The sequence below is a fragment of the Aphelocoma coerulescens genome, chromosome 15 (genome assembly GCF_041296385.1).
Source record: "Aphelocoma coerulescens isolate FSJ_1873_10779 chromosome 15, UR_Acoe_1.0, whole genome shotgun sequence".
Taxonomy (NCBI): Eukaryota; Metazoa; Chordata; class Aves; order Passeriformes; family Corvidae; genus Aphelocoma; species Aphelocoma coerulescens.
The window spans coordinates 15,071,914-15,096,641 of record NC_091029.1 but is presented as its reverse complement, the minus strand read 5'-3'; the positions used below and the strand labels follow the sequence as shown (position 1 = coordinate 15,096,641).

The window sequence follows — 24,728 nt, the reverse complement described above, 5'->3', positions numbered from 1 at the left end:
GTTGGATTTCACTGCTTGTGTCCCAGATGGAGGGTTAGTTTTGATATGTGTTAGCCAAAGCTCCCAGGAAGGGTGAATCCAGAGAGCAGCCCTCTAACCCTGCTTTCCAGGAACAGATCAGGGTGTTTTAATAAATCTGATACGGTTTTCTGTGTGCTTTAGCCTTAGCTCTTAAAACCCACTAGCAAATGTTGAGAGGCCAGAAACATCTGGACCTCCTTCAAGAAGTGGATCAGTGCTGTGAGCTTGGGGATCCCTTTGTGGGATCCCTCATGCCAGCGGGACCTCGCCGACTCCATCGTCCATCAGCGTTCCTGCTGCAGGCAGTGCCTCTCCTTGCTTCCCTGAAGCCTTGCAGAGCATGAAGTTAAAACACCACTTTTTCCCCTGTCTTCTCAGCTTCTGGCTGTTGTGTTTGACACTTTCAATGACATTGAGAAGAGGAAGTTCAAGTCCCTGCTGCTGCACAAGCGCACGGCCATCCAGCATGCGTACCGGCTGCTGGTCACCAAACAGGTACAGCTGTGTTAGCAGCACTCCTGGGCTGGGCTGCTGAAACAGCACCTCCAAAAAAAGGTGATTTATCTCTGTTGATTGTGATCAGACTCACCATGGGCTGGTGGTTTTTTCATTCATGTAACTCGTTCACCTCTGTTTCTGGAGAAAAAGCAGAGAACTCTGAATTTCAGCCCTGCGTGAGGTTATGGCTTGATAAAATGAGGGGAATATGTTCTGGAGTGCATGGGATCATTGATTTCTCTCTGATTCAGTCTGGGTCACTTGAGGACTTGTTTGGCTTAGAAGCACCACTACGGAGAGGAGGGATGGGTCATACAATTGAAGATATAATCCATTTTCTAGATCCTGCACCAGTGAACAGTGCAGAAACAGAAGGAATTCACCTACAAACAACTTTTTACAGGGACAAGCACTTGGGGGAGAAGGTTGATTTCTTGCTTAACTTGTTGGAGCAGCAAGAGAAATAAGACCCAAAAATAACTAACCCACTTCTAGTAGATTAGTTCATGCTTAGTGCACATAGCTGATGGTCTTAGAAAAGTGCTGTGGTGGGATCTGTTAGGCTGCCTGCTAATTTCTCAAGAAGAGGGGTTGAACTCTGCTTGGGGTGCCTGGTTGGACAATTTTCAGGTGGTGGGGCAACAGGGAACAGTTCTGCATTTGCTGGAGGGACTGATTGCAGGAGGGCTTTCTGATCTCTGTGCCCTGGGATTAGCTCGGTATGTTAAAGTAATATCTCAGGGTACTTAGGGGGCTCGGTTATAATGTATGAAATCCTGCTTAAAACAAATCCAGAGTGAGAATTAAAAGCCTCTGTGTGTTCCTGCCTGATGCTGCTGCTTCTGACAGCATTCCTTTGTTGCCAGAGGCCGTCTGGAATTTCCTTCAAGCACTTCGAAGGGCTGCTGCGGTTCTACAAGCCTCGGATGTGTGCCAGGGAGAGATATCTCACCTTCAAAGCACTGAACCAGAGCAATACCCCTTTAGTCAGGTAGAATGGTCCTACTGCTGCACCCAGAGCAGGGAGGTTGCTCCACTCCCTGCAGCTGGGCTGTGCTTTGGAGGGGATGGCTGGGTTTATGGAATGAGCGTTGTCTGGGATGTGGGAATAGTGTTCTGCGATGGGAAGGATTTTCCTGGGAAGCAGGGAGCTGGGAGGGGTGAGTACCCTGAGAGCTGAGGTTTTCCTTGGGAGGTGATGGGAGTTCCTGCGTGCCCTCTTGTGGATACAGCGCTGTGCTGGCACTCACAGGCAGGATCTGCTTCCCACTCCCCTGCCAGAGCAGAGCCAGGAGCTGGGGAGCAGCACTGGAGCCTGCAAGGAGCATTTCCTCACACAGCGCAGCCTCGCAGCTTAACAAGTTTTTGCTTTTCTCCAGCAGCTGGCTGTCCCCCCCCAGGGTTTTGTTAATTAAAATCTGGTTCTGCTGGTGCTTTCAGGGCTGCCATCCTCTGTGTTATGAGGCAGAGAATTGCCATTCTGGTGGGTGGGTGCAGCTATCTCCAGCCAGCAAGGAAGCAGAGGGAATTAGAGCAGGAGACCTTCTCTTCCTTTCCCTTTGTTCTGGCCACAGACAGGTTCCAAGTGACTCTCCTGTGAAACTGGTGCTGATGCTTCTCCAAGTCGAGTGCCACAGAGAAGGATTGAAAATGGCATAGGGAGAGAAAGACTGAGTTGAGAAATGTAGGCACCAATGTCACCAGTAAGAGTCCAAGAAGTTCAGCATCCTCACTTTCAGACATGTAAAAGCTGTTACAGGCCTGACCCCGAGCACCTAGACAGGCACTCATGTTCTAGGAGTTTCTTTGCTTTCATGTCCTTTTTCAAACTTCATTTTTACCTTGAAAAGAAAATGTGCAAAGATGTTCGAAAAGGACTGTACAAGTAATTAAGAAAGTCCAAGACTTGTTGAAGAGCAGTGCAATCTCCATCCCTTGGAGTTGGCATTGAAGCCTCAGGTCTTTCCTCTCAGTGGTAGAATTCTGGAGTTCAGTAGAGTCAGAGTTTCCCTTAAGGGCTGAAGCATTACAGAAAGGAGATTCTGGCTATTGTCAGTGGGGAACCTTTGGCCAGGCTGGGAAGAGGTCACTGCTGAGTTCTGTCAGCTGTGGCTGCAGTTCTGATAAGGAGCTAATAACTTCCAGGGACTGTGCACTGGTGATGTCTGACAAGGACAATTAAGGATCTAGTTAGTCACCCTCAAGGCTCTGATCAGATGTTTCTTTGTTTTGCAGTCTAAAGGATTTTTACAATTTCTATGAAGTTGTTGGCTTAAAATGGAAGGTGAGAGTTTGTTGGGGGGAGAAGAGGGGAACTGTGTGTGGGAGGGAGAGAAAATGAGTGCTCAGAGAGGAGCTGGGTAAGAAACAAAGGCAATCTAAGAGAAGCAGATGATGGGGGTAAGGTGGGTCTCCATCCCTGCCCTTTCTTTTGCATGGATGTAGCTCTGGCTGCTGCTGACCGAGGCTGTTCTGCTTCCAGGCAAAACGAAACCGCGAGCACTGGTTCGATGACCTTCCACGGACTGCATTCCTTATTTTTAAAGGTAACATACTGCTTTCATGGCAGCACGTGTTCAGCTGACAGGAAGAGTATTTCCTTACAAAGACAGGACACTCTGAAGGGACTTTCTCTTAACACCCCTGGAAAACACCTAAGGGAAGGCTTTCTAACCAACTCCCTGGGTATCCGGAGCCTCTGAGGCCAGAGCCTTACATTCAGAGTCTCCAGGGAAGATTTCTGTCCTGTAAACATTCCTGCAGTGACCATGGAGTGGGATTTGGGTTGTCACAAAAGTTCTTGGGCTGCCTGGTCCTGAGCTGTGGTTGCAGCTCCTGTTCAGGTCAAGGACAGCAGTTTGGGAAGGGAAAAGAGGCCTCAAACACCCATCAGAGTAAAGCAGTCTTGCCACTGGGATTTACCTCCTGTGTCCCAAGTTTCCTGACTGAATGGAGCTATTCAGAATTAAGAACCTGCAGCTCTTCTGAGGTGGTGTGTGGTCCTGGGGAACAGATGACACCCTCTGATCCAAATACAGCTGCTGCAGGAGCCCTCAGAGCTCTGCTGATGCTCCCAACCCTCCTTGTTGTTCCAAACATGGACAGCTGCATTTACCTCTGTCCACACCCCAGAATTAGGACATAGAGACCAGACATCTTGGGGGCATGAGGATAATGACTTCATTGCTGCTGGAATTCTGAAGGGTATTTAAACTTGTTCCCAACAAGTGAAAGTGAATAATCTGCTGATCTGTTTAGCTTCTGTGCTGAGGATTGGTATCAAAAATGTCTCTAAGGAGAAGATAGAGGGATCTGTGCTATGGAGGATGGTGTAAACATTTGTTCTGTCATCCTTCCCTTCACACAGGCATCAACATCCTTGTGAAGTCCCGTGTGTTCCAGTACACCATGTGTGAGTAGAAGTCATGAGCTGTCTCTGTTTGGCTCCCTTGCTCATGTGGGTCTGGTGTGCTGTGTCTGCTGATGCCTTTTCCTGGTCTTAAAATCAATAATCAAACAGAGTTAGAAGGGGAAAAGGGATTTTACCTTGGTATTTATTGTAAGGAACCTTAGGTGCACATGGCCAGGTGGAATGCACCAAAATGCACCCTGCAAAATGCACACCCCAAAAGATTGGGTATAACATTATAGGTGTTACTAATTAGCAGATCTATCAAAGATTCCCCAATGAGAGGCTCAAGTGAGCTCCCCTCCCCAAGGAACCTTCCCCTGGATGGTTCTATCTTGGTTTACAGAATGTGTTCTGGAGAGCACCTTGGGCTCTGGGGCACACTGATCCCTAGCTACGAGGCTTCTAAGATGTTTAGTCTCCTAGCTTGACAAATAAGTCTAAGAATGTGGGCAAAAAGCACTAAGAATACAAAAGCTATGAAAAGGTATATAAAAGGGGTATAAAAGAAAAGGCAAAAAATCATCATGGCATCACTGCCAGCCCTCCAAGGAGTTGGTGTGGTCTGAGCCATGGTTTATGGACAAATCTTGGAGTTTTGGTGGAGAGGGAGGGAACTGCTCAGTTGTACCACCAGCCTGGGCTCTCGGCCCTGGTTCTGGAGAGGCTCCCTGGCTCACTGCACCCCTGTGGGGCTGTGCTGTGGGGAGTCAGCTTCTTGCATTTAGGTGGGTTGGTGGTCAGCTTTCCCAAACCTTGGGGGGTTTTATCTTGTAGCTGGAGGATGCTGGATGAGGAACTGCCTTGCCAGTCAAGCACATTCTGTTTGCTCTCGAGGAGGTGCGCTCATCCTCACTGCTGCAGGGAGTGCTTGGCAACTGAGCTGCCTGTGAGAAGGAGTCTGTGCTTCTCTTCTCTAGAGGAGAAAAGTTCTTTCTCCTGGTGCTGCCTGCTGGCTTCTAAATGATCTATTCCTACTCAGTAATTTGGGGGTTGGGTTGGGTTTTTTTTTTTCATTTTGTTTCCTTTTGAACATAAAGGTGTTACATCTGTTAAGGGCCTGGAAAAAGATGTGGTGGAAGACTCCCAATTTCTGAGTTCAGTTTGTTGACTGAGTTGGAACCAATGACCCTGCCACTTGTCCTATATTGTACTCTTTTTTTTAGCCTAAGAAATGGATATCCAGGAGTGGTTTCGCTATGGGTTTTTCCTTTGTTTTCCAGACACTGTGGTGGCTGTTAATGGAATTTGGATTCTTGTTGAAACCTTCATGTTGCAAGGTAAGAAACATCACAGCTTGTTCCTTGACTGTGGTGCTGGGGGATAAAAAAGGGCAAGGCTTGAGAAATCTGTTCTTGTGTCTTGCAGGAGGGAATTTCTTCTCCAGGAATGTCCCGTGGAGCTACATCGTCTTCCTCACAAGTAAGCTGATGCCTCCCAACAGAGCTGTGTCATTTCCTGAGGAGCTGGGAAGGGAACTGAAGTTACAACTTAACCATGGGTGTAGAGCCTCCATCAAGAACAATGCTGTGCCTGGCAGGGGGTGTTTTGTAGACTTCTCTGGAGAGGAATCTCCATGAACACAGGAAAATGTGTTGATTTGGAGGGGAAAAGTCTCACTGAGAATAAGGAGGATGGGTGGGGTCTGTTAAACCCCTGTTCAGAAATCCTCTACTAAAATCAGCACGCATCCATGCAGGCAAACCTTCACACAAGCCTTTCCTGTGATGCTGCTCATTCCTGATTCCTCCTGTTTTGCAGTCTATGGCGTGGAGCTTCTCCTGAAGACCACTGGGCTGGGGCCTGTGGAGTACCTGTCCTCAGGCTGGAATCTGTAAGTGCACATTCACCTTTTTGGGTTGGAAACGCCAACTTCTGGCAGGAGTTTCAAGCCATCAGCCAGCTCTTCAAATTCTTCTGCCCCTGGCCTCATGGATCTTGTTAAGCTGGAGCAGCACCAATCCCTCTTCTCTGCTGAAGCACTACTGATAAATCTTATTTTTATTTTATTTTTCTCTCCAGCTTTGACTTCTCAGTCACCCTGTTTGCATTTTTGGGACTCATGGCACTGGCATTTAACATGGAGCCCTTTTACTTCATCGTGGTCCTGCGACCCCTCCAGCTGCTGAGGTGAGGTGGGAAAGGCTGGGAAGGGAGAATTCCAGAGAGCCCATGGGAGAAAATAGGCTTGTTTTCCATCAGTCCCATTGGGCACCGAGCTCCTGAGCAGGAGAGGGCAAGGATTGCTCTGTGGGAATGTGACCATGGCAAACAGGAATTGCGTGGGTAATGAGATTAGCCCGAGTTATCAAAATGAACGATAACAAAAACTTGGGATGGGATATGAAAACCCGTGCTTTGGAGCTTAAGCTGATCTCTAATAGAGATCAAGGGATTTACTGGGGGCAGATTATCCTGTGTCTGCCTTCGTGGGGTTCTTACACCTCCTCTAAATTGTCTGATGCTGTTCAGAGAAAAGCTCTTCTGTCAGGGTGAGATGGTCTGAGCCAGTTTAATAATTTCCACTGAATTACCAGAAATTACAGTTTTCAAAGGATGCTGCTTGCTAGGGTGAAGTACTGCCCTGCTCTAACTGCATCTCACACTTGGAGCAAGACCATGGCCTGTAACCTCTCTGCAGTTCAGGGAGCTGGGGCTGATTAACCCTCTCATGTTGAGGTTACTCACCTTCACAAACGCCTCCAGAGCCACAGGGGGAAGGGATTTGAGGCAAAATGTTTTGTTAAAAACAAGCTAATGTAATTTAGCTCTTCAGTGAGGATTTTAAGAACACTTCATGACACTCAAGAGGGGAAAAAAAATAATGTTTTCTCTGTTCCTCCCCTGCCAAAGCCTGTTTGGCAGCTGTGTTTCTCTGCAAAGGCTGATGGGGTTGCCAAATCTTAAATTAGCAGGAACAGTGTAGTATTCTTTCATCAATTTTTATTGGGTCATGGGGGAAACACAGAAAAGCTTGTGTCTGAAGGAAGCAGGAATGAATCCTGACCCTGTACACAGGACTAGTGTAAGTTCTTAAAATTTTTAGGGGTTTTAAATAGCTATTTATAAAAAGACAGCCTTTTTTTCCCTGAGATCCTCAGTCCTGTAGTTGCATGTGTCATAAACATTGAGATGGGACAGCAGGACACTGGAAGGTGAGCACAGATGACTTGAGCAAGAGCAGTTAGGTGTCAGGAAACCTCCCTGTCATTGATCTGCGAGGTAGAGAGAGCTGGGATTCTCCTTTTAACTATTTCCCCCAACACCAGGAAAGCTGTGGGGTGTGGGTAACTCCTGGCCTCTCCTTTCAGGCTGTTTAAACTGAAGAAACGCTACAGGAACGTCCTGGACACCATGTTTGAGTTGTTCCCTCGGATGGCCAGGTACCAACTTCTGCTCTTTGGGTGATGGCAGGGAGAGGGGAGTGAAGGTTTGGGGTCAGGATAGGGAGCTGTCAAACCTGCTGAAGGGATTTATGTTCTGATCTGTCAATGGGTCATTACTGACTCTTCACTGTGCTGCAGGGGAGTGTTAATCTTCCAATTTCTTGGAGCAGCAACACTCCAGCACCTCAGGCCTCCTCCTGCTTTTGTGTTTGGAGGAGAACCAAGAGTCCCTGCTTGTTTTAACTTTTCTCCCCCATCCCAGCTCTTGCTGAGGAGGAAGCCCATGTGGGAAGAACACTGGCACACGAACACCCTCGGCCCCAGATGTTCCCCTCTGCAGAGCCACCTGAGAGCATTACTGTGCAATGGTGGGGCAGGGGGAGCCTGGTGCTTGAGTGGGGCAGCCTCAGCCCTGGTTCCCTCACAGGAGGCCTGAGCAGAGCGGGTTGGCTGGAGAGCCCTGCTCTTGGCACAGTCCCTGCATCCAAGGATGTGGAGAGGGCAGAAACTCTGTGTGGTGTTCCTTATTCAAGGAACTGTGGAGAGACGTTTATTTAACAGAAAAGAACAGACTGGGAGGGAGTCCAGGCTGCTCTTTGGTTTCTCTCTTCAGCGAGTGGCAAACGCCTTGTCCAAGGCTCCCTGAATGAGAGCAGGCCAAGAACTGCAGAGCCACAGCAGCAGGGAGAGTGGTCTGGCGTTTCCAAATCCCATGGAAATTCCTCCCAGAGCAACCAGCCTGGGATTTTGTGTTTCCCTGCCCTAGCAACTCTTCAGCAGCACAGTACTCTTTCTGTTTCTGCCTCCAGCCTGGGTTTAACCCTGCTGATCTTCTACTACTGCTTTGCCATCATTGGCATGGAGTTCTTCGCTGGCGTGGTCTACCCAAACTGCTGCAAGTGAGTACCTCAAATCCAGCCCCCTCAACAGTGCTTTTGGTGCTCAGCCAGCAGCAAGGAGCTCTGGCAGCTTCATTTCCCTGTGGAAAAGTGGCCAGAGGATGGAGCTGAATGGGGTTTTATAGCTAAGGCAACACATGGCAAAAATCCAAGAGATACTTCATTTCTCTTGCCCCATACCTGGAAGTGCCCCAGGCCAGGTTGGAGGGGCTTGGAGCAACCTGGGATAGTGGAAGGTGTCCCTGCCCATGGCAGGGGGTGGCGCTGGATGAGCTTTAAGGTCCTTTGCTACCCAAACCATTGTTTCTATGATGCCAGAGTTGCTTGTCCAGGAGCATTAGATAATTAGACCTCCCTTTATACCAACATAAATTCACCTGATCCTGGAATCTAAGCTGTCCTGTGCCTTTTCACCTTAAATGACAGCAGACTACTTGGAAATGCCAAGCTTTAAGGGTGCAAGCCATGGAACTCAAACTCTCAGTTTCTCTGGTGTAATATTTCCTGAATGATTAAGAAAGACTCCATGTGCTCCCTGGGCTTGTGCTGAGCTGTGAAGGAGAGAGGGTTCCTTCCATTGGAAAAGACAAGTGTTGGCCAACAGGTAGAAATTCCCACTCTGCTTGCCACCTTCTAGAGGGGCTGATATTTATAACTTTTTAGATTTTCTTTGCTTTTCCAGTCTCTGCTGATTCTTTGTCCTGGTTTCTCCAACCAGCACAAGCACAGTCGCAGATTCCTACCGCTGGGTGAACCACACAGTTGGCAACAGAACAGTTGTGGAAGAAGGTTATTACTATCTCAACAACTTTGACAACATTCTGAACAGCTTTGGTAAGGGCACTTTTGTCCCTAGCAAAGATTATCCCGTGTTCCTGCAGAGCTGGATGGCTCTGTAATGCTGTAATGTTCCTGTGAGCCTGGGACTCTCCCAGGGAGTCCTGCTAATGCACCTCACTCAGCATCCTGCTCTTTCTGTCTGGAGAGCTCCAGCTGACTGATTGTGCCAGGACTGCTTTGCAGCATAAGCAGAGGTCTCTCAAAGCCAGCTGGAAGCCAGCAGATCTGTTCTGGCTGGTGATCAGACCAGAGATGTTTAAGGAGGGCATTAAGTCACTGCCCTTCTAAAGAACCAGCAGCGATGCCTCTCTTTAAACCCTCTGATGAAGAATAATTTGAATGTGTTGATTACTCTCCATGATTTTTCCTAATGTGTGAGCAGAACGCTTATCTCCTGGAGATTTCAGAGATCTCCATGCTCTCTGGTGAAGAGTCAGGTCTGATTTCTTTCAAAAACAGAGATGAAGCCATGCTGCAGCTTCTGTGGGTCTGACCCCCTTTGTCTGAAGTAATTTCAGTGGGGAGGGTCTGCATTCTCTCTGGACTTGCTGTCTTTATTCAAACTTTGCTGTCTTGTGTCAGTCTTCCCTGTCAAATAATTTACCTAAAAATCACTGTAAAACAGGTCAGGATGGATAAAACAATTACCTGTGTGTGTTTTCTCCCTTTCTGTGCAGTGACACTGTTTGAGCTGACGGTTGTCAATGACTGGTACATCATCATGGTGAGTGAACCCCTGCAGGCAGCACAGACTCTGTCAGCTCAGGCACCGCTGATCTCTTCCCATGGGGATTGGAATGGGCTCAGTGTTGTCACTTGTTGACAAATATCTTTTGCTCCTGACTGTTTGGAGGCATTTGACCCCTGCCATGCTGCTGGGCATGCTTTCAGGCTTCACAGTCTGGACAAACGAAGTCACCCTGCACTCCAGTTTGTCACCCTGCTGTCCAAGCTGTGTTCTCGTGGCACAGCAGCTCTTACAGCCACAAGCTTTGGATGTTCTGTGTGTTTGCCTGTAGGAACCTCTCTTTTGAGCTGCAAGGACTTGTTGGGGCATTGAGCACTGCACAAGCAGTCCCTGGGGCCAGCTGTGGAGCCAGGAATGAGAGACAGAGAGTTGTTTATTATTATTATTATTATTATTATTATTATTATTATTATTATTATTATTATTATTATTATTAACAAGCAGTTAACAGTGCCTCTCCCTTCTTTTGTGCACTACTGACTTCTTTCCTTTCCTCTTCAGGAAGGGGTGACATCCCAAACCACTCACTGGAGCCGTCTGTACTTCATGATCTTCTACATTGTGACCATGGTGGTGATGACAATCATCGTGGCGTTCATCCTGGATGCTTTTGTCTTCCGCATGAACTACACTCGGAAGAACCAGGATTCAGAAGGTCAGAGCTGAGGCCTGGCTGACCCTACAGCGTTGTCTTTCCCTGGTGCTTTATGTCTCCAGCAGAGAATGGGACTGGCCAGGAAAACCAGTTGATTTTTTTTTCCAGCCTGACATGCTGAGCTAATTCTTTGGCTTTTGTGTGATATTTCTGTCTGGTCTTTCTGCTCTGCCCCTCATCTCTCCCCCAGAATTCCCCAAAAAGTGGGTGTGGGTGTATTTATGTGGGTTTTAGGTATGTCTGTATGTTTGTGTGCACACACACAAACTTCAACTACTTGAGCCATGTCAACCAAATTCTTTGAAAATAGGAAGTCCGTGTGCATTTCATGAAAGACTTCTAGGAAATATTGCAGCAAGGATGTAGCAAAACTCAACAAGAGACCTTACAAGAAGGGAAGATGAATAATTTTTTTAAACCAAGTTCCCTTCTTCCCTAATCCACTCACTGGTGGCAGGATGTGTCTGCCAGGTGATTTGCCAGCACTTCTTGCCACAACCCGGAGAACAACAGACACTGCCTGCCCAGTTCTTTCCCTGTTCTCTGGTTGTACTTGGGCTGCTGACTCTGTGCTGGTTTTGGACATGCCTTTCCCTCTAGGAGCTGGCAGTGGCTGGGCTCTCCATCCCCTCATCCCTCTGAGTCATCACTCACTCACTGTCCATTTTCTCCTGAGCTGGGGGTCTGGAACTGCAGGTACCTTCTTGACCCGCTAATTCAGGTGCCAAAGCCACACTAATCTCTTACAGCCCTTCTCCTGCTGTTCCTGCAGGTGAAGGCCCTAGCTCCCTGGTTTTTGGTTTTTTAGGTGCCAGAAGATCAAATTGTGGTCCAGGAGTTGTTAATTAGGGAAACACTTGTGGTCCTTGCTACACCCAGTTTGAAGGGAGCAGTGAAGACATTGGTTAGTCCTGGACTCCCAAGCTCTCTTAGGCAGGTGAAGGTCAAAAGGCAGCAACTCTTGTGTGATTATTTGATTTCTTGATTTACAGGCAAGCAAAAAAGCTACAAGATTTTTTTAATTTTTTTTAAGATACCAAGGAGCCTGATGAGAATCGTTTGGGTCAGAAAGTTTGCTGGCCCTGCTCTACTAGTTAACCTTTTCCCTGCCTTTTTGGGGGCCAAGCATATCCCTTTCTCATCACAAAAGCAGGTACAGACTGTACCTGATCTCTGGCTTGGTCCTGTGTGCTTTAGGCTTTGCCTTCAGGGTTACTGTGGTGGCTGTTGAAGCAATGCTCATCTTGGAGAGGTTTTTTTTTTCCCTCTTTCTGTTTCTTGCCTCTCCAGAAGATAATGGCATTGTGCTGGAGAAGGAGATCTCCAAGGAGGAGGTGATTGGCATAATTGAGCTGTACAAGAGGACTTCAGGTGCCACTGAAACAGCCCAGCTGCAGAAGATAGTGTTGCAGATGGACAAATACGGGGTAAGAGGAAACACTGCAGGTTCTCACCTTCAGGAGAGGGAGGTGTGCCAGTGCCCCTTTGTGTGTCTGAAGAGAGAAGATCCACTTGCCTCTGTAGTGTTGAGGGCTGAGCTGCTGGAGCGACTCTGCAGCATCACAAAATTTGGCTGCTCTAGAAAAGTAGCAGCTGCTCCTTGCACAGCCTTGACAAAGGCTCATCCCTGTCGCCTGCAAAATTCCCTTGTCCTGGCCCCATGCTGACTGGAAAAAAGGCACATGTATTTTTCTTTAAGGAAGCCACTGTCTCATAATTCTCCTGCCTCTCTCTCTGTGCCATCACACACTGAGGCTTGGACAGTCCTGGAGCATTATGCAGCAGCATGATGGCGTTGATTCCAGGTCCTTCCTTTCTCTGTGGCACTGCTTATGCTTCCATTCTAAAACATTTTAAATTTTAAAATGAGCTCTTGTGTCAGAACTGTTGTCTCATCTATCTGGGAAGAGCTGAAGTGGTTGCTTTAATAATGGCCATTACACCCCTGTGTCACCATGACACAGGGCAGGTGCTGCAGTCCCTCAGGGGACAACAGAAGGAGCCTGGGACAGCCTGAGCTCATCAGTGGAGGATGGGTGTCCACAGGAAGGATGCCTGAAGTTCCAGGACAGATCCAGCTGCTCAGTGACTGATGAATGTCTTCTTTGGTGTTTCCTCCTCCTTCCCCCAACTCCTTAGCAAATGTCAACGGTGTTTCTGGGACGCAGATCGAGGACCAAGAGTGATCTGAGCATGAAGATGTATGAGGAGGAGATACAGGTATGTGGGCCTGAGCTGGGGCTGCCACCACGTCGGTGGTGAGAGCACTTTCTGGAATAACAACCCATCCTTTCAAACCCTGGGGACTGCTTTCCTCTGAGCCCTGGGATTTGTTACTCCACAGAGCACAGCAGAGCTCCTCAGTGGGTGCAGGTGTGTCGGGCCAGGCACAGTGACCACGCTGGGGGTGTGCACAGGCACTTCTGCTCGGCTGGGCTGCCCTGGGCTCCCCGGGTGTCTCTGGGGCTGTGAGCACAGCCTGGTGCTGCCTGGGGCTTGGCTGCTGAGCACAGAGCTCTTAAACCTCTGGAATGTGGTTGTGCTTGAGCTTAGGTGTGTCTGTCTGACACAGAAACCAGGGGCTGTCCCAGGCAGGGCTGCCTGGTGTGCGGGCTGAGTAAGGTGGGAAACTCATAAATCAGCAGATTCCCTGCATTTTTAGCACCTTCTGCCACTGCCCTCTGTGCTCAGGAGCTTTCTGCCATGGGTTTGGTCACTGTCCTGCCAAAGGCAGCTGAAGGTCGTGGGCCATTGTAATGATTAGTGCTGAAAGAATTAATCTTGTAACCATTTGAATCTGTCCTTTGTCCCCGGAGCAGACAGACTGGGGATGAGTCTTGAGTCCCCCTAAGGAAAATGCACATTATTTACCGTGGGGCTGGGCCATCTGCAGAGAAGCTCCCTGCCTGTTCTGCTTGGTCTGTGACTCAGGGATGTGACATTGTGGAACACCCTGGGTGCTGCCCAGCATCAGGAGCAGCTCTGCAAATCCCAGACATCATGGGAACAGCCCTGGGTGTTCAGGAGGGACATCCAGAGGGAGGGATATTTCCTTGCCTAAGTTTGCTTGGTCTCAATGCATCCACCACAACCCTGCTGCAGCGAGCTGGGTTGTTCCAGGAGTTGGGGCTGTATCCAGGGCTTTGGAAAGAGCCCTCTGTGCCTGGAAAAAAATGTGCCCTCACATGGTAGAGTGACAGAAGGCTCTGCCCTTTTGGGGTGTGTGGGGCACAGCCTGATCCCTGCTGTGTTTGCTCCCCACTGCAGGAATGGTATGAAGAGCACTCCAGGAAAGAGGAATCCCAGACACCACTGCAAGAGCCAGCATCTGCTTCCAGCAGCTCTCTGAAGCCCCTGAGCCTCCGACAACGCTCCCAGACTGTCATTTAGGCCTAGCTAACGCGAGCCACCTTCTATGCAATAACCTAGAGTGTTCCTCCCCAGCCTGTATTTTGGGAGGGTGTATATAGATCTGTCAGTGTACCAGTGTAGGGTTCCAGTCTCTCCCCCAGCAGTGGTTGCTGGAAAGCCAGAGGCCCAGGGGACTCTGGGGAAGGCTGCTGCACAGATAGAGCGTGGTGACCACAGCACATCTGGGCAGAACAGGGCCCTTGTCCCTCTGAGCCCCTTCCCAGGCTCCAGCTCCTGCTGCTTGTCTTACCACTAATAGACCTTGGGGAAAGGGATGTGTAATCCATTAACAGCAGGGAATTTGCTGAAGTCACCTGCTTAATAGTAAAACTTCGGCCCTGTTTGAAGATCCCTTTTGCTCAAAGGGTGCCATTAACCTAGGGATAAAAAATCAGGGAGTAAGTTTTTGTTTCTTCTCCACCTTCCTTGTGCAAAGAAAGGGGAGGTGATGTGAAATCTCAGCACTTTTGGAAGGGCAGACTGCCCTCCCCCTCCTTTTCGGCACACCTAGATGCACTCCCTGTAGTAGCTCCAGCTCTGATTATTGAATTTTGCTGTCCCCGAGCAGTTCTGAGGCAGAACTGAGGGCCAGCACCTCATCACATTATGACCACAGGTGGGATAGGGCTTTGGAGACTCTGTCTCTGCTGTATCTGCATCACTTTTGGTCAGTCCTGCCCGTGGCACTGCCTGGGCTTGGGGTCACGTGTGCAAACCCCAAAGCTCCTGTCTCCGCTCAGGGAGGGGGATTCTGCAGGGTGACGTGGCTGTTGGGCTCTGCTACTTGGCCACCTGCTCTGTAAAACCTTCTGGCTGGTCCTTAGCTTGGATAAATGACTGGGAAGAAGAGTGGAAGGTTTTGCAGTTCCAAGTCCAGGTTTTTTTCTGCCTGGCTCTGGGTTAAGGAGAGCTCCTGGGCATCACACAGTCCTCCTGGCTCAGTCCTCAGTCCTGGCTCTGGACAGCTGAGCACGTCCCAGAACACGGGGGGCTCCTCCCTTGCAGGGGTGTTTCTCTGGCTGGAAAATGTCAGCTCAGTCAGATCGTGGGAAGATGCACTGAAGAGCTCCACTGTTCCCCTGCAGTTTGGATGCAGGAGGAACGTGGAAGACGATGATTCTTCTCACCCGTCTGCTTTTCTGCAGCTGCCACACCTGGGAGCTGAGGGATGAGGAGGAAGGAGGAAAAGGGATCCCTTCCCAACTCTGCCACGTTGGTGGGATTGTGGCAGTTGTGTCATCATTTGAACCTGTCTCTCCAAGTCCCTCTTTTTCCTGTCAGCACAGGAAGTCCCTGGCAGCTGGGAGCTTCCCTCACCTCTTGCTTTTTGATCTCTCCTCAGGTTCAGACTGAGTGGAGCTTCTTGGGGAGGCTTCCGCCTTCCTCCGGGGGCATCAGGCAGGCAGTGGGAGATGTGTGTCCCCCATTCCCTTTGTCCCCCATCTCTGTCTGTTCCTTGGTGGCCTCACCACATGGCACAAGGACAGCGGGAGAGGGCTGATCCTACCCGGGCAGCTCAGGAGCATTTCTTGGATGGGCAGGACTTTCAGAAGGAGGCAAGACAGAGCTGCTTCTGGAAACCTCTCCCTCCATGGCACGGTGGGAGCACTTGGAAGGAGTGGGAGAGCAGCTTTCCAGGCAGCACACACACACCAGTGGCTGCTCCCAACCCTTGCCAAATTCCCTGGGTGCCTCACGGCAACTCTTTGTTTCCTTTCTGGATACTTGCAGGTATGAAACTACTTCTGAGCTGACCCGTGAAGGACCTTAAAGGGCTGTTTTCCAAACCATAAATTCACAAATTAACGAGCGGTGCAGTTGTTGCTCCTGCAGTTGCTCTGTGTGGAGTCGCAGCCCGGGAGGTTTATCCAGATTAGTCCTGGGGCTGCAGGAGATGGTGTTTATTGTGCTTTAAATTGTGGGCAGGATGAATGAGTATTATGGTTAGTGGGGAAAAAAAATGTGGCTGTGTTTAATCTCCACATTCCCCTACAGCCTATTTCTCCTGGCAGGGCTGTCAGTGACCTTTTTTGGGGGGTGCTTTCTGGGTGTGAAAGGAGCTGTGGCTTTAAGCTGTGCTGAGGGGGGCACTGGCTGCCGACTGTGCAGTAACGGGGCTCCCTGGAGGGCTGGGGTCAGGGTGCTGCCTCCAAGGCGTTGATCTCCCCCACACCCCCACTGTGTTCATTATTTTTGTAAAACCGAGGAGGGTGGCAGGAGTTTGCTTCTTCCATGTGACTTTGGAAGGAAACAAAGTTTGAGTACGGGGCATCCCCTTCTATTTATCCTCCTCTCCCCCGACACACAGACTGACGACGGAGACAATCATTTTATAGGGAGCACGGGAGGAAGCACTGCAGGATTTTGTATGCTGGCGTTTTGTTTATAAAAAAAAAAAAAAGATTTTATGGACATGTCTGTTAGATGTTCTCTGCATTTTTTTCAGGCGCACTAATAAAGAGCATCCTCGGCTTTGTAAAGGCAGCGGCTTCCTTTCCTCCTTCCCGTGTTATTCCAGAGGTGGGGTTTGGCCAAGCTGGAGTATTTCCAGTGTTTGAAGAGGAGCTTGCCCGCCCTCTCCAGTGGGAAGTGCTTGTGTTGGGAATGTTTTGCGTGCATGCCCTGCCGAGCTGCTCCACATTCCTGGTCCAGGACACTGCAAAGCCCCTGCGAGGTTTTTCCCTAAACATCAAGATAATGCTTTCAAAGTTAGGTTTTTTAAAGCTGCCCCAGAGCAGCGTTGAGGCCAGACGGGCTGTTGGACCCTGTACCTCTGTCCTGGGGCGTTGGCCGTGGTTTCGATTGCTTTATCCCTGCTTGCGGCAGGAAGTGGGGGCTGTGTCCCGGATCGTTCCGGCAGCGGCCGGAGCAGGTCTGGGGCAGAGCCAGTGGCTGCGGGCACAGGGAGCGTTATTTTCTGTGAAAGCTGCTGGTATCTGTTAGAAAAAGGAGAAATGCTCCGGGCCCAGGAGGAAAGGAGGAGGAACCGGGTCTGACAGTTGTGGTGCTTGCACAACGCCGCCCTCGCCCGTGGGGCAGGGATGCGGGTGTCCCTCTGGAATGACAGTTCGCTTTCCAGCCTGTGTCCTGTGAACCCTCCAGCTGCGAGCAGAACCGCCAGCCCACCCATTCCCTTCTCCTGGGACCATGAGCCCCCCTGGCCCTCTGGGCAGCCCCGCAGGTGTCCCTGTCCGCAGGGACTGAGCCGCGCTGAGCCCGTGCCGTGGCCGTTCCCACGGTGACAGCACATGTGACTGCTCTTGGGACATCGGCTGCTGGAAGCCACTTCCCCACTCCCTCGGGAAAACCATTCTGGGCATCCCAGGGTCCTCGGCTCTGGCTGTTCCCTCTCCCCTGCAAAGGCTCCGTGCTGAGTCAGGGCTGTGTCACACCAGCACAGAGCAGGAGAAATGGCCCTTGCAGCAGGCAAAAGTCAAGGTTGGGTTTGTGTTTGGTTTTTGTTTTGTTTTTTTTTTATTGCAACTTTTTACACTGCCTAAATCTAGCCCTGCCAGGAGTCAACCCTGTGTGCAGAAACCTCCAAGTCCTTTCCTACAGCTCTGCCCACCCCAGGAGGAGAAGAAAAGTAGGATCTGAAACTCAGGTTGAAAAACATTACTAAAAAAAGCAGGGGAAACCAGCCTCCCTCGGTTTGTTGTTTGTTTTCCCTCAGGCTTTGCTTGCACTAAACCCAGTGTGTCCCTGGAGCATTGTGTCCCCTTAACCCTGTCTGGGCTCTGCCCTGTCTGCTGTTCCAGCCCACGGTGCCAGCAGGGAGAGTCCTTCTCAAGGACAAACGTGTGCCTGGGCCTGGCAGGGTCACCCTGTGCAGCACAACTGCCCCAGCTCTGTCCTCTGCGGAGGACAGCCGGAGGGAGCTGAGGAGGGGAAGGTGGAGCGGCTGAGGAGGCAAAACCTCTCATGCTGTGCTCCTGACCTGGAGCTTCCCCATCCTCTGGTCCTGCCACTGTGACCAGACACAGCCACGGTCTGGATGTTGCCCCTGCCCAGAGTTCCTTAAATTACATGGATTAAAGAGCGAGGAGAGAATGTGGGCACTGACAGCTCCTTCCCCAAAGGACAGCCACCCCCTTTCCAAACAGCAGGGGCTGAGGCTGGGCTGGCACCTCCAGCAGCACGGTGAGGTTGAGGTGCCCTTGTCCCCCTGCCAGGGAGAGGGGAGGGGACGGCGAGACCCCAGTGTGGTGGGGAGGCAGAGCGAGATCCAGGGCTGGATCTCCTGGGGCTGTTCATGGGGTGGAGAAATGGATCACCCTGAACTCGGTGAGCAGGGCCACACACAGGAACGCCAGGTAGTAGGCGATGAGGCAGATGCCGTAGGCCTTCCCCAGCTGGAAGCACTGCGCTGGCACCGTCACGAAGGAGAACACCAGGCTGAGCCCCAGTGCCCCGGCCAGCACCCACACCAGGGGGCTGTCAGGCTCCAGCTGTGGGGAGATGGGAGTGATGTGGGGTGAAACTGGCGTCCTGCTGCCAGCCTGACCCGTGTCACCACGTCACCACAGCCTTACCTTCACCAGCGGCTGGCTGCTGGTCATCTGCAGCAGGCAGCCGAGCCCCACGCCCACCAGGATGTCTGGAGCACGTTCAGGATGGCCACACAGCACGGGAGGGCTCGGGGGAGCAGCAGCACCGACCACATCCCTCTGCCCCACATCCTCCTCCTTCCTGTATCTCATGGCTAAAGCGCTCTCTGTCTGTGGGGAATGCAACCTCAAGCACTTGAGGAGAGCCTTCAGCCTGGTCTGAGGACCACCCAAAACCCACCAGAGGGAGGCACAGCCCCCTCCCCTCCTTCCCTTTGGCAGATCCCAAATATGCCACACTGCAGCCCAAACTCCTGGCCATCTGGGGCTGGGACAGCTGTAGGGACAGGGGGGTGCTGCTGGCTCTGTCCTTGCCCCTCCCAAATCCCTCACTGACCCCTTGCACTGTGGGAACGCTGTGGGGTTCGCTGGCGTTGGAGGGACTCTGGGATGGATCCTGCCCTGCTCCTCTCCAGGGGTCCCACAGCACCAGGGGCTCTCCCTGGGCTGTAGGCAGGGAAACGGAGGCAGCTCCTGCCCCACATGCCACCACCCTGCCCCTGGCACCCAAAGGATACTGAAGATGATGCCCCCGAAGCAGGCGGAGAAGGCCATGCGGGGATAGCCCTGCCGGGCCATGGTGAGGTCGGAGAAGGTGTCTGTGGAGGGACAAAGGGAGACCTTGGGGATGACAGGGGGACCCCAGGGTGTGCCAGGGGGGCACTGGGGACCAGCAGAGCCCTCACCACCGATGCTGTTGCCCCAGGCCAGCAGTGTCAAGCCCAGCACGGTGTTGCTGAGCTGGAAGATGACACCCAGGGTCCGCAGGATGTTCACCAGCTCCGTGGCTGCGGCGTTGATCCACATGGCACTGGCCAAAAACCCAAGGAAGGCAAACACCTGACAGGAAGAGGAGCAAGCTGGTCCCTGTGTGCATCCCACAGGACCCTGCACACCTCTTGGGGACACTGGGAACTGGGAAAGAGGTCCAACTTCCTGCTCTGCCCTCAGGGACCCTCAGCCCCATCTGGAGCAGGCTGGGCTGGTCCCTGGTGGGTGTTCAGGGCTGGGGGACACCTTACACAGTGATACTTGGGTGGGTCCTCATTGCTGGTGGTGATGAAGATGATGAGGGCCAAGGCAGAGGCAACCAGTGTGACCAGTCCCCAGACTGGGAAGACGCCCTGGATCTGGTACAGCCCATCTGCACATGGTGGGGAGAGGGGGTGTCAGAGTGGCTGGGGCAGGATCTAGCCAGGCCTGAGGCAGGAGGTAAAGCCTTGTCAGCTAAGCCACCTCTACCCTACACCCTCACAGAGCTGCCCCCCTCTGTGCCTCAGTTTCCCCAGGCAGGCCAGGCCTGCTCCATTTTCCCCCAAGGACCTGGATGCTGGGGGCCCAAGGCCCCCACCCCTGTAGGGGGTGCAAATCATGCAAATCAGCTGCAAATCAAGCCCCCAGCTTGGCTCTTCCCCACCCATAATGGGAAGCCAGTTCTGAAAGGCTCCTGCAGTCCCCAGGGCTTCGGGGGCCATCTCAGTCCTGTCCCCTTCTGGAAGCTTGGGACTGCCCCAGGCTCTTACAGGCGCCCGATTTGAGGGTGAGGACGCAGAGCAGGGGGCTGGTGAGGATGTGCAGGCAGTTGAGGGGTCTCTTCCAGTTCAGGTCATCCTTGTCGGGGTCCACAACGGGAACAGTGAGCAGCAGCACCAGCTCCACGGGCACCTGGGACGGGGAACACCCATCTGGGACACCCTGCGAGGTGCCCCATGGCCTGCTCCCAACCCGACTGCCCCTGTCCCAGCATCCCCAGGGAGACAGAGCCCCAAGGGCCAGCAGGGACGGGGATGCCCCTTGGGGGGCTCCTCCTGGCTCGTGTCCCCCCTACTCACCTTGAAGGCCTTGAAGAGCCGCCAGTACCAGGGCTTCCTCCTCCACTTGCGGTAGTCCAAGGGGCTGAGGGCCGTGGTGAGGATGCGCAGGGAGGTCTCCCGGGAGGGCAGCAGGGGCCGGTACTCCTCCCCTGTGAGGGGCCACGGGGGCTGAGGTGTGGGGGCTCCCTGCCCTCCCAACCCTTCCAGCATGGGGCAACGGTTCCCTGTGTGTCCCCAGGGAGCTCCCCCTGCCCCACGGGCTCAGTCACACCTGCAGCAGCCTGGGGGTCTCTGGGACCCCTGAGGACGGAGCAGGGAACAACATACCATAGTCCCCACTGTTTGTGCCCGAGGGCTCCGGCTCTTCCACATCTGTCGGCATCTCTGGGGGGAAGAGGAGCGGACAGGGGCAGTGCAAGGGACCCCAACACGCCGGGGGTCCCATCCCAGCTGGGCAACCCTTACCTGGCTCCCAGGGCCCGGGAGGGGCCAGCCCGTCCCCCCGCTGCCGACGGTGAATGCAGGTGCAGAGCACCACGGTGAGCACGTAGAACACGTAGAGCCCCAGGTAACCTGGGAGGGAGGAGTTATGGGGGGGTCACAGCACCCCAGGCTGCTCCCACCATCCCCAGCTCCCACAGCGCTCACCCAGAGCCTCTCCAAGCCTGATCCTGCCCAGGTAGAGCATCACGAAGGTGAGGAACACGGCCGCCATGTAGAAGATGACATCCCTGAGGAAGGGTCTGGAGGCAGCCATGAAGGGCTTGAACAGGGCGATGCCCCCGGCCACCACTGTGGTCACAAACACACCGGCACCTGCCAACACAACGGGACTCTCTTGGGACATGGGAACATCCCACAGCTCCAAAGTATCACCCCGTGAGGAACTGGCAGTGGGGTCCCCTTACCAAAGATGGCCCCGATGGCCAGCCCCGCTGTCCGGGGGTCGGAGAAGGCTACCACAGCACTGAAGACATCAGGTGCCCCGTTTCCAAAGGCCAGGAAGGTGACACCATGGAGAGGGGACGTCAAGGAAAAGACCTGGTGTCTTGTCCTCCTTCTGTGGGGACATGGGTGCTGTGTACTCCTGTCCAGTGCCAGCATATGGCCACTTCTCCTGCTGTCACCTCCAGCTCACACTCCGAATTGGTTTCCTCTGGCATGGTGCCGAGGGGATGCAAAGTGACCCTGTCACAGCCACCTCCCCTGCCCTGTCCCCACGGCCACCTCCCCTGTCCATCCTGGCTGAGGTCCCCTGTGATTTGCCAAGGATACTGCCACATTGTGGGACAGCTTCAGGTTGGTGGAGATGGCTGATAAATTGGGGCAGAAGCTGGAAGGGCAGAGAAAGAGACAGAGAGGTGATGGGGCTACTTGGGGACCACAGGGCTCCTGGTCACTCTGGGGACAGTCCCCTTCTCTGCAGGGCCACTCACAACTTCTCCGCTGTCACACCGAGGATGATGAACAGGTACAGGAGCCAGAGAGCCTGTGGGGTCAGGGGTGCACAGAGAGGGGTCAGTGGGGTCCCCACCCCAGGCCCCCACAGCAGAGCATCCCCAGCACTGCCCGTTCCCATCCTTACATAGAGGGTGACAGCCAGGGGCAGCAGCTGGGGCGGGAAGACACAGAAGACCCCATTGAGGTAGTCGAGGAAGCCCCCGTCCAGCCGGCAGTCAGGGTTGCTCCAGATGAAGTGGCACCACTCGGAGCTGTTGTGCTTCCGAACCTCCCAGCACTGCGGGGCAGAGGGGAGGGTGCTTGGCCGAGCACCCACCGCCCTCGTGAGGGCTGCCACGGGCATCCTGAGGGGACACTGCCCACCCCGAGCACCCACTGCCCGCCCCGAGCACCCACTGCCCGCCCTGAGGGGACACTGCCCGCCCCGAGCACCCACTGCCCGCCCTGAGGGGACACTGCCCGCCCCGAGCACCCACTGCCCTCCCGAGGGCTGCCACGGGCACCCTGCCGCTCTGCGGGGCTGCTTTTGGCAGGTCACTCTCATCCCTGCCTCGGTTTCCCCATCCGTGCTCCGTGTGCCAGGCCCGGCACATGTGGAAACCCGTGCCCCATCCCTGTCCCCACACAGCCCACACCCACCGCGGGCCATGGGAAGGCGCCGGCCCGGCAAGCAGCGAGGGTTTCGGAGGAGAAAACCAGCAGCAGAAGAAATCCCGGTGAGAGCCCTGCTGCGATGGCGGGGACAGGGGAAGCAGGGCCGGGACGGGACCCCACCACCCCGGCAGCACCCAAATCCCTCCCGGCGGCCCCCCCAAACCCCACCGCAGCCCCCAGACTTACATCCAGGCCCCGTCCGTGGCTCAGAGCATCCCCCCTGGGAGGGACCGTGTCCAGCAGCAGCGGGGGCCCGGCCGGCTGTGCCCCGGTCGGGCCGAGCGCCCCGGCCAGCCCCGTGGGCCCCGGCCCCATGGTCCCCGGCCCTGGTGGGGACAGCCCCGGCGGGCACCTACCGCCGGCAGCGGCCCCCGGAGGGAGACAGCGGGGGCTGCCCCCGAAGCCCCATCCCGCGCTCCCCGGGCGGGGCGAGGAGGGGTTAAAAATTAATAATAAAAGTGGAAATTAAAATTAATGCTAAAAATAATAAAATGGGTAAAAAGCAGAGCCCCCCGCGGGCACGTTGAGCCCCTGCCGCCGCAGCACCCGCACCCCACGGACGGGGACCAGGGGACCTGGGGGCACCCCCGAGGGCACAGAGGGGACAGAGGGGCCGCGGTGCGGGTGGGGACGGGGACGCCGGGGGGGTGGGGAGTGCCGGGCGGGATGCGGGGATGGATGCGGGGATGGATGCGGGGATGGATGCGGGGATGGATGCGGGGATGGAGGGGGGTACCGGGGACCCCTCCCGCGGCGCGGCCCCGCCGTGTGGCGCGGCCCCGCTGCCGTGCGCGGGCAGCTGATCCCCCCCGCCCCCCCGCCTTAAAGGGGCCGCCACCCTCCGCCCTTAAAGCGACAGCGACACTTTCCCACGCGGCTGGCGGGGCGGCTGCGGAGATGGGACACACGCGGCTCTCTGCTCCGTCCCGTCCTTCTCAGGCCGGGACACCCACCCTGGTGCTGCGCCCACCTACAGCCGCCCTTTGGGGTGACCCTCTGAGAACGGGCGAGCTCATCGCAGGCATGGCCGGGGATTGTGTCCCGTGGTGGGGCAGCCTCGGCACCGTGCCGGTGGTCCGAGACCCCCCAGAGGGGCCGAGGCTGCTGCTGGTGCCCCTGTCTGCACCAGGACACCCCAGCCTCAACCGTGCCCCCTGCAAGCCCCATGCCCTGTTTGTGGGGTGCAGGTTGGCCCCCATGGCCGGAGCCCCAAGATCTTAATGGCATTCAGAGATCTATTTCCCACCCTGGCCAGTTTCTCCACAAAGTTGCACTCTGCCCTTCTCCCTGGGGAGAGGTGAAAGGAAGGAAAGTAAAAAATAAAGGCAGCGCCCAGCTGGGTGGGTCTCCCCCAGGATACCAGGTCCCCCCTAAGACCCGAAGGCCGGTGGCACCCGCTGGGTGCAGGCTCCGGCCCTGCCGGGAGCTGGCACGGGGCATGGCCCCCAGACCCGCTGGGATATGGCTGCTTTCTTAACCGGTTTTTCTGGTTTTAGGCCAAATTTGGGTGTTTGCCCCATGGCGTGGGTCCCTGTGCACCTCCCTTGGCTTCTGCACCCACGAGTGGCCGGGTGCAGGTGCCCGAGCGCGGGGGAGGGCTGGGCACTGGACAGTGCTGGCAAATTCCCCAGCAGCAGCTGGGAGCTGCTGGGACGTGCTGGGCTCCAGCACACGAGCGGTGCCTTTGGGACTGCCCTGCCCAGAACTGGACAGGACATGGGGCACCTCCTCCAGCTGCACCGGGGGGCTCTCCAGGGTGACTGCGTGCACCCCACCGTGACTCTGCCACGCGGGTGGGGGGTCCAAGCCCTCAGTGCCCGCCCCCTCCCCGGGACACCCGCGCCGGACGGGGACTTTGCCCGCCAGATGAGGAGGAGGAGGAGCAGGAGGCAGTGAACGGGCGCCGGCCGGGATTGCGCAAGGCCGGGGGTGCCGCGGGGGTGGGGCCCAAGGGAAGCATCAGCACCTTTCCCCGAACACGGGGACACGCCGGGGGCCGGGATGCCCACCCGAGAGGGTCCACGCGTGTTCCGCAAGGGCGGGGAGGGGGGGAACCTGCGCACATGTCCCGTGGGCGTGGCGCTGGGAGAGGCGAGATAGGAACGGGGATATGAGCGTGGGGTCTTGGGGCAGCATAGGGGCGACAGGGGGTGTTGTGAGGGGGGCCGGGGGTCCCCACGGCCGCAGAGGGGGCGTGGCCACCGCGGGAGCCCCGCCCCGAGCCCCGCCCCGTGCGTGGCGCGTGCGCGAGCAGCGCCGCTGTGGGCGCGGCCCCGGCCCCGCCCCGCCCCGTCTGGCCCCGCCCCGTTGGTCCGCGCCGCATTC

The 24,728-nt window shown here is 54.5% G+C and overlaps 2 protein-coding genes across 5 annotated transcripts in view; one reads left to right on the top strand and one right to left on the bottom strand.

Moving 5' to 3' along the window:
- TPCN1 (two pore segment channel 1) overlaps positions 1-16,351 on the top strand; it is a 41,554-nt gene extending 25,203 nt beyond the window's left edge. For all 4 annotated transcript variants that reach the window (XM_069031330.1, XM_069031331.1, XM_069031333.1 and 1 more), the window contains 17 exons: positions 400-516; positions 1,386-1,510; positions 2,755-2,803; positions 3,002-3,065; positions 3,887-3,931; positions 5,152-5,208; positions 5,297-5,350; positions 5,690-5,762; positions 5,951-6,058; positions 7,240-7,311; positions 8,124-8,213; positions 8,932-9,047; positions 9,731-9,777; positions 10,303-10,456; positions 11,747-11,883; positions 12,596-12,676; positions 13,724-16,351. In XM_069031330.1, the coding sequence (XP_068887431.1) occupies positions 400-516; positions 1,386-1,510; positions 2,755-2,803; positions 3,002-3,065; positions 3,887-3,931; positions 5,152-5,208; positions 5,297-5,350; positions 5,690-5,762; positions 5,951-6,058; positions 7,240-7,311; positions 8,124-8,213; positions 8,932-9,047; positions 9,731-9,777; positions 10,303-10,456; positions 11,747-11,883; positions 12,596-12,676; positions 13,724-13,846 (1,512 nt within the window). In that variant the 3' untranslated portion in view covers positions 13,847-16,351. The remainder of the gene's footprint in view (positions 1-399; positions 517-1,385; positions 1,511-2,754; positions 2,804-3,001; positions 3,066-3,886; positions 3,932-5,151; positions 5,209-5,296; positions 5,351-5,689; positions 5,763-5,950; positions 6,059-7,239; positions 7,312-8,123; positions 8,214-8,931; positions 9,048-9,730; positions 9,778-10,302; positions 10,457-11,746; positions 11,884-12,595; positions 12,677-13,723) is intronic.
- A 955-nt stretch (positions 16,352-17,306) lies between these two features.
- On the bottom strand, positions 17,307-23,192 carry SLC8B1 (solute carrier family 8 member B1). The gene is made up of 15 exons (XM_069031334.1): positions 22,590-23,192; positions 21,874-22,026; positions 21,725-21,777; positions 21,564-21,621; positions 21,197-21,329; positions 20,937-21,104; positions 20,754-20,861; positions 20,616-20,672; positions 20,307-20,437; positions 19,998-20,139; positions 19,497-19,618; positions 19,161-19,314; positions 18,993-19,073; positions 18,400-18,464; positions 17,307-18,315 (listed from the first exon to the last, which is right to left on the bottom strand). Exons 1-15 carry the CDS (start codon positions 22,716-22,718, stop codon positions 18,118-18,120), a joined length of 1,752 nt encoding a protein of 583 aa, XP_068887435.1. The 5' UTR covers positions 22,719-23,192; the 3' UTR covers positions 17,307-18,117.
- Positions 23,193-24,728: the final 1,536 nt, after the last annotated feature.

Coding starts and splice junctions, on each gene's coding strand:
- SLC8B1 (XM_069031334.1), bottom strand. CDS start 22,718: ATGGGGCCGGGGCCCACGGGGCTGGCCGGGGCGCTCGGCCCGACCGGG. Junction 20,673..20,753: donor TCCCGGGCCCTGGGAGCCAG/GTAAGGGTTGCC, acceptor TCTTCCCCCCAG/AGATGCCGACAGATGTGGAA. Junction 18,465..18,992: donor CTTCGGGGGCATCATCTTCA/GTATCCTTTGGG, acceptor AACGTGCTCCAG/ACATCCTGGTGGGCGTGGGG.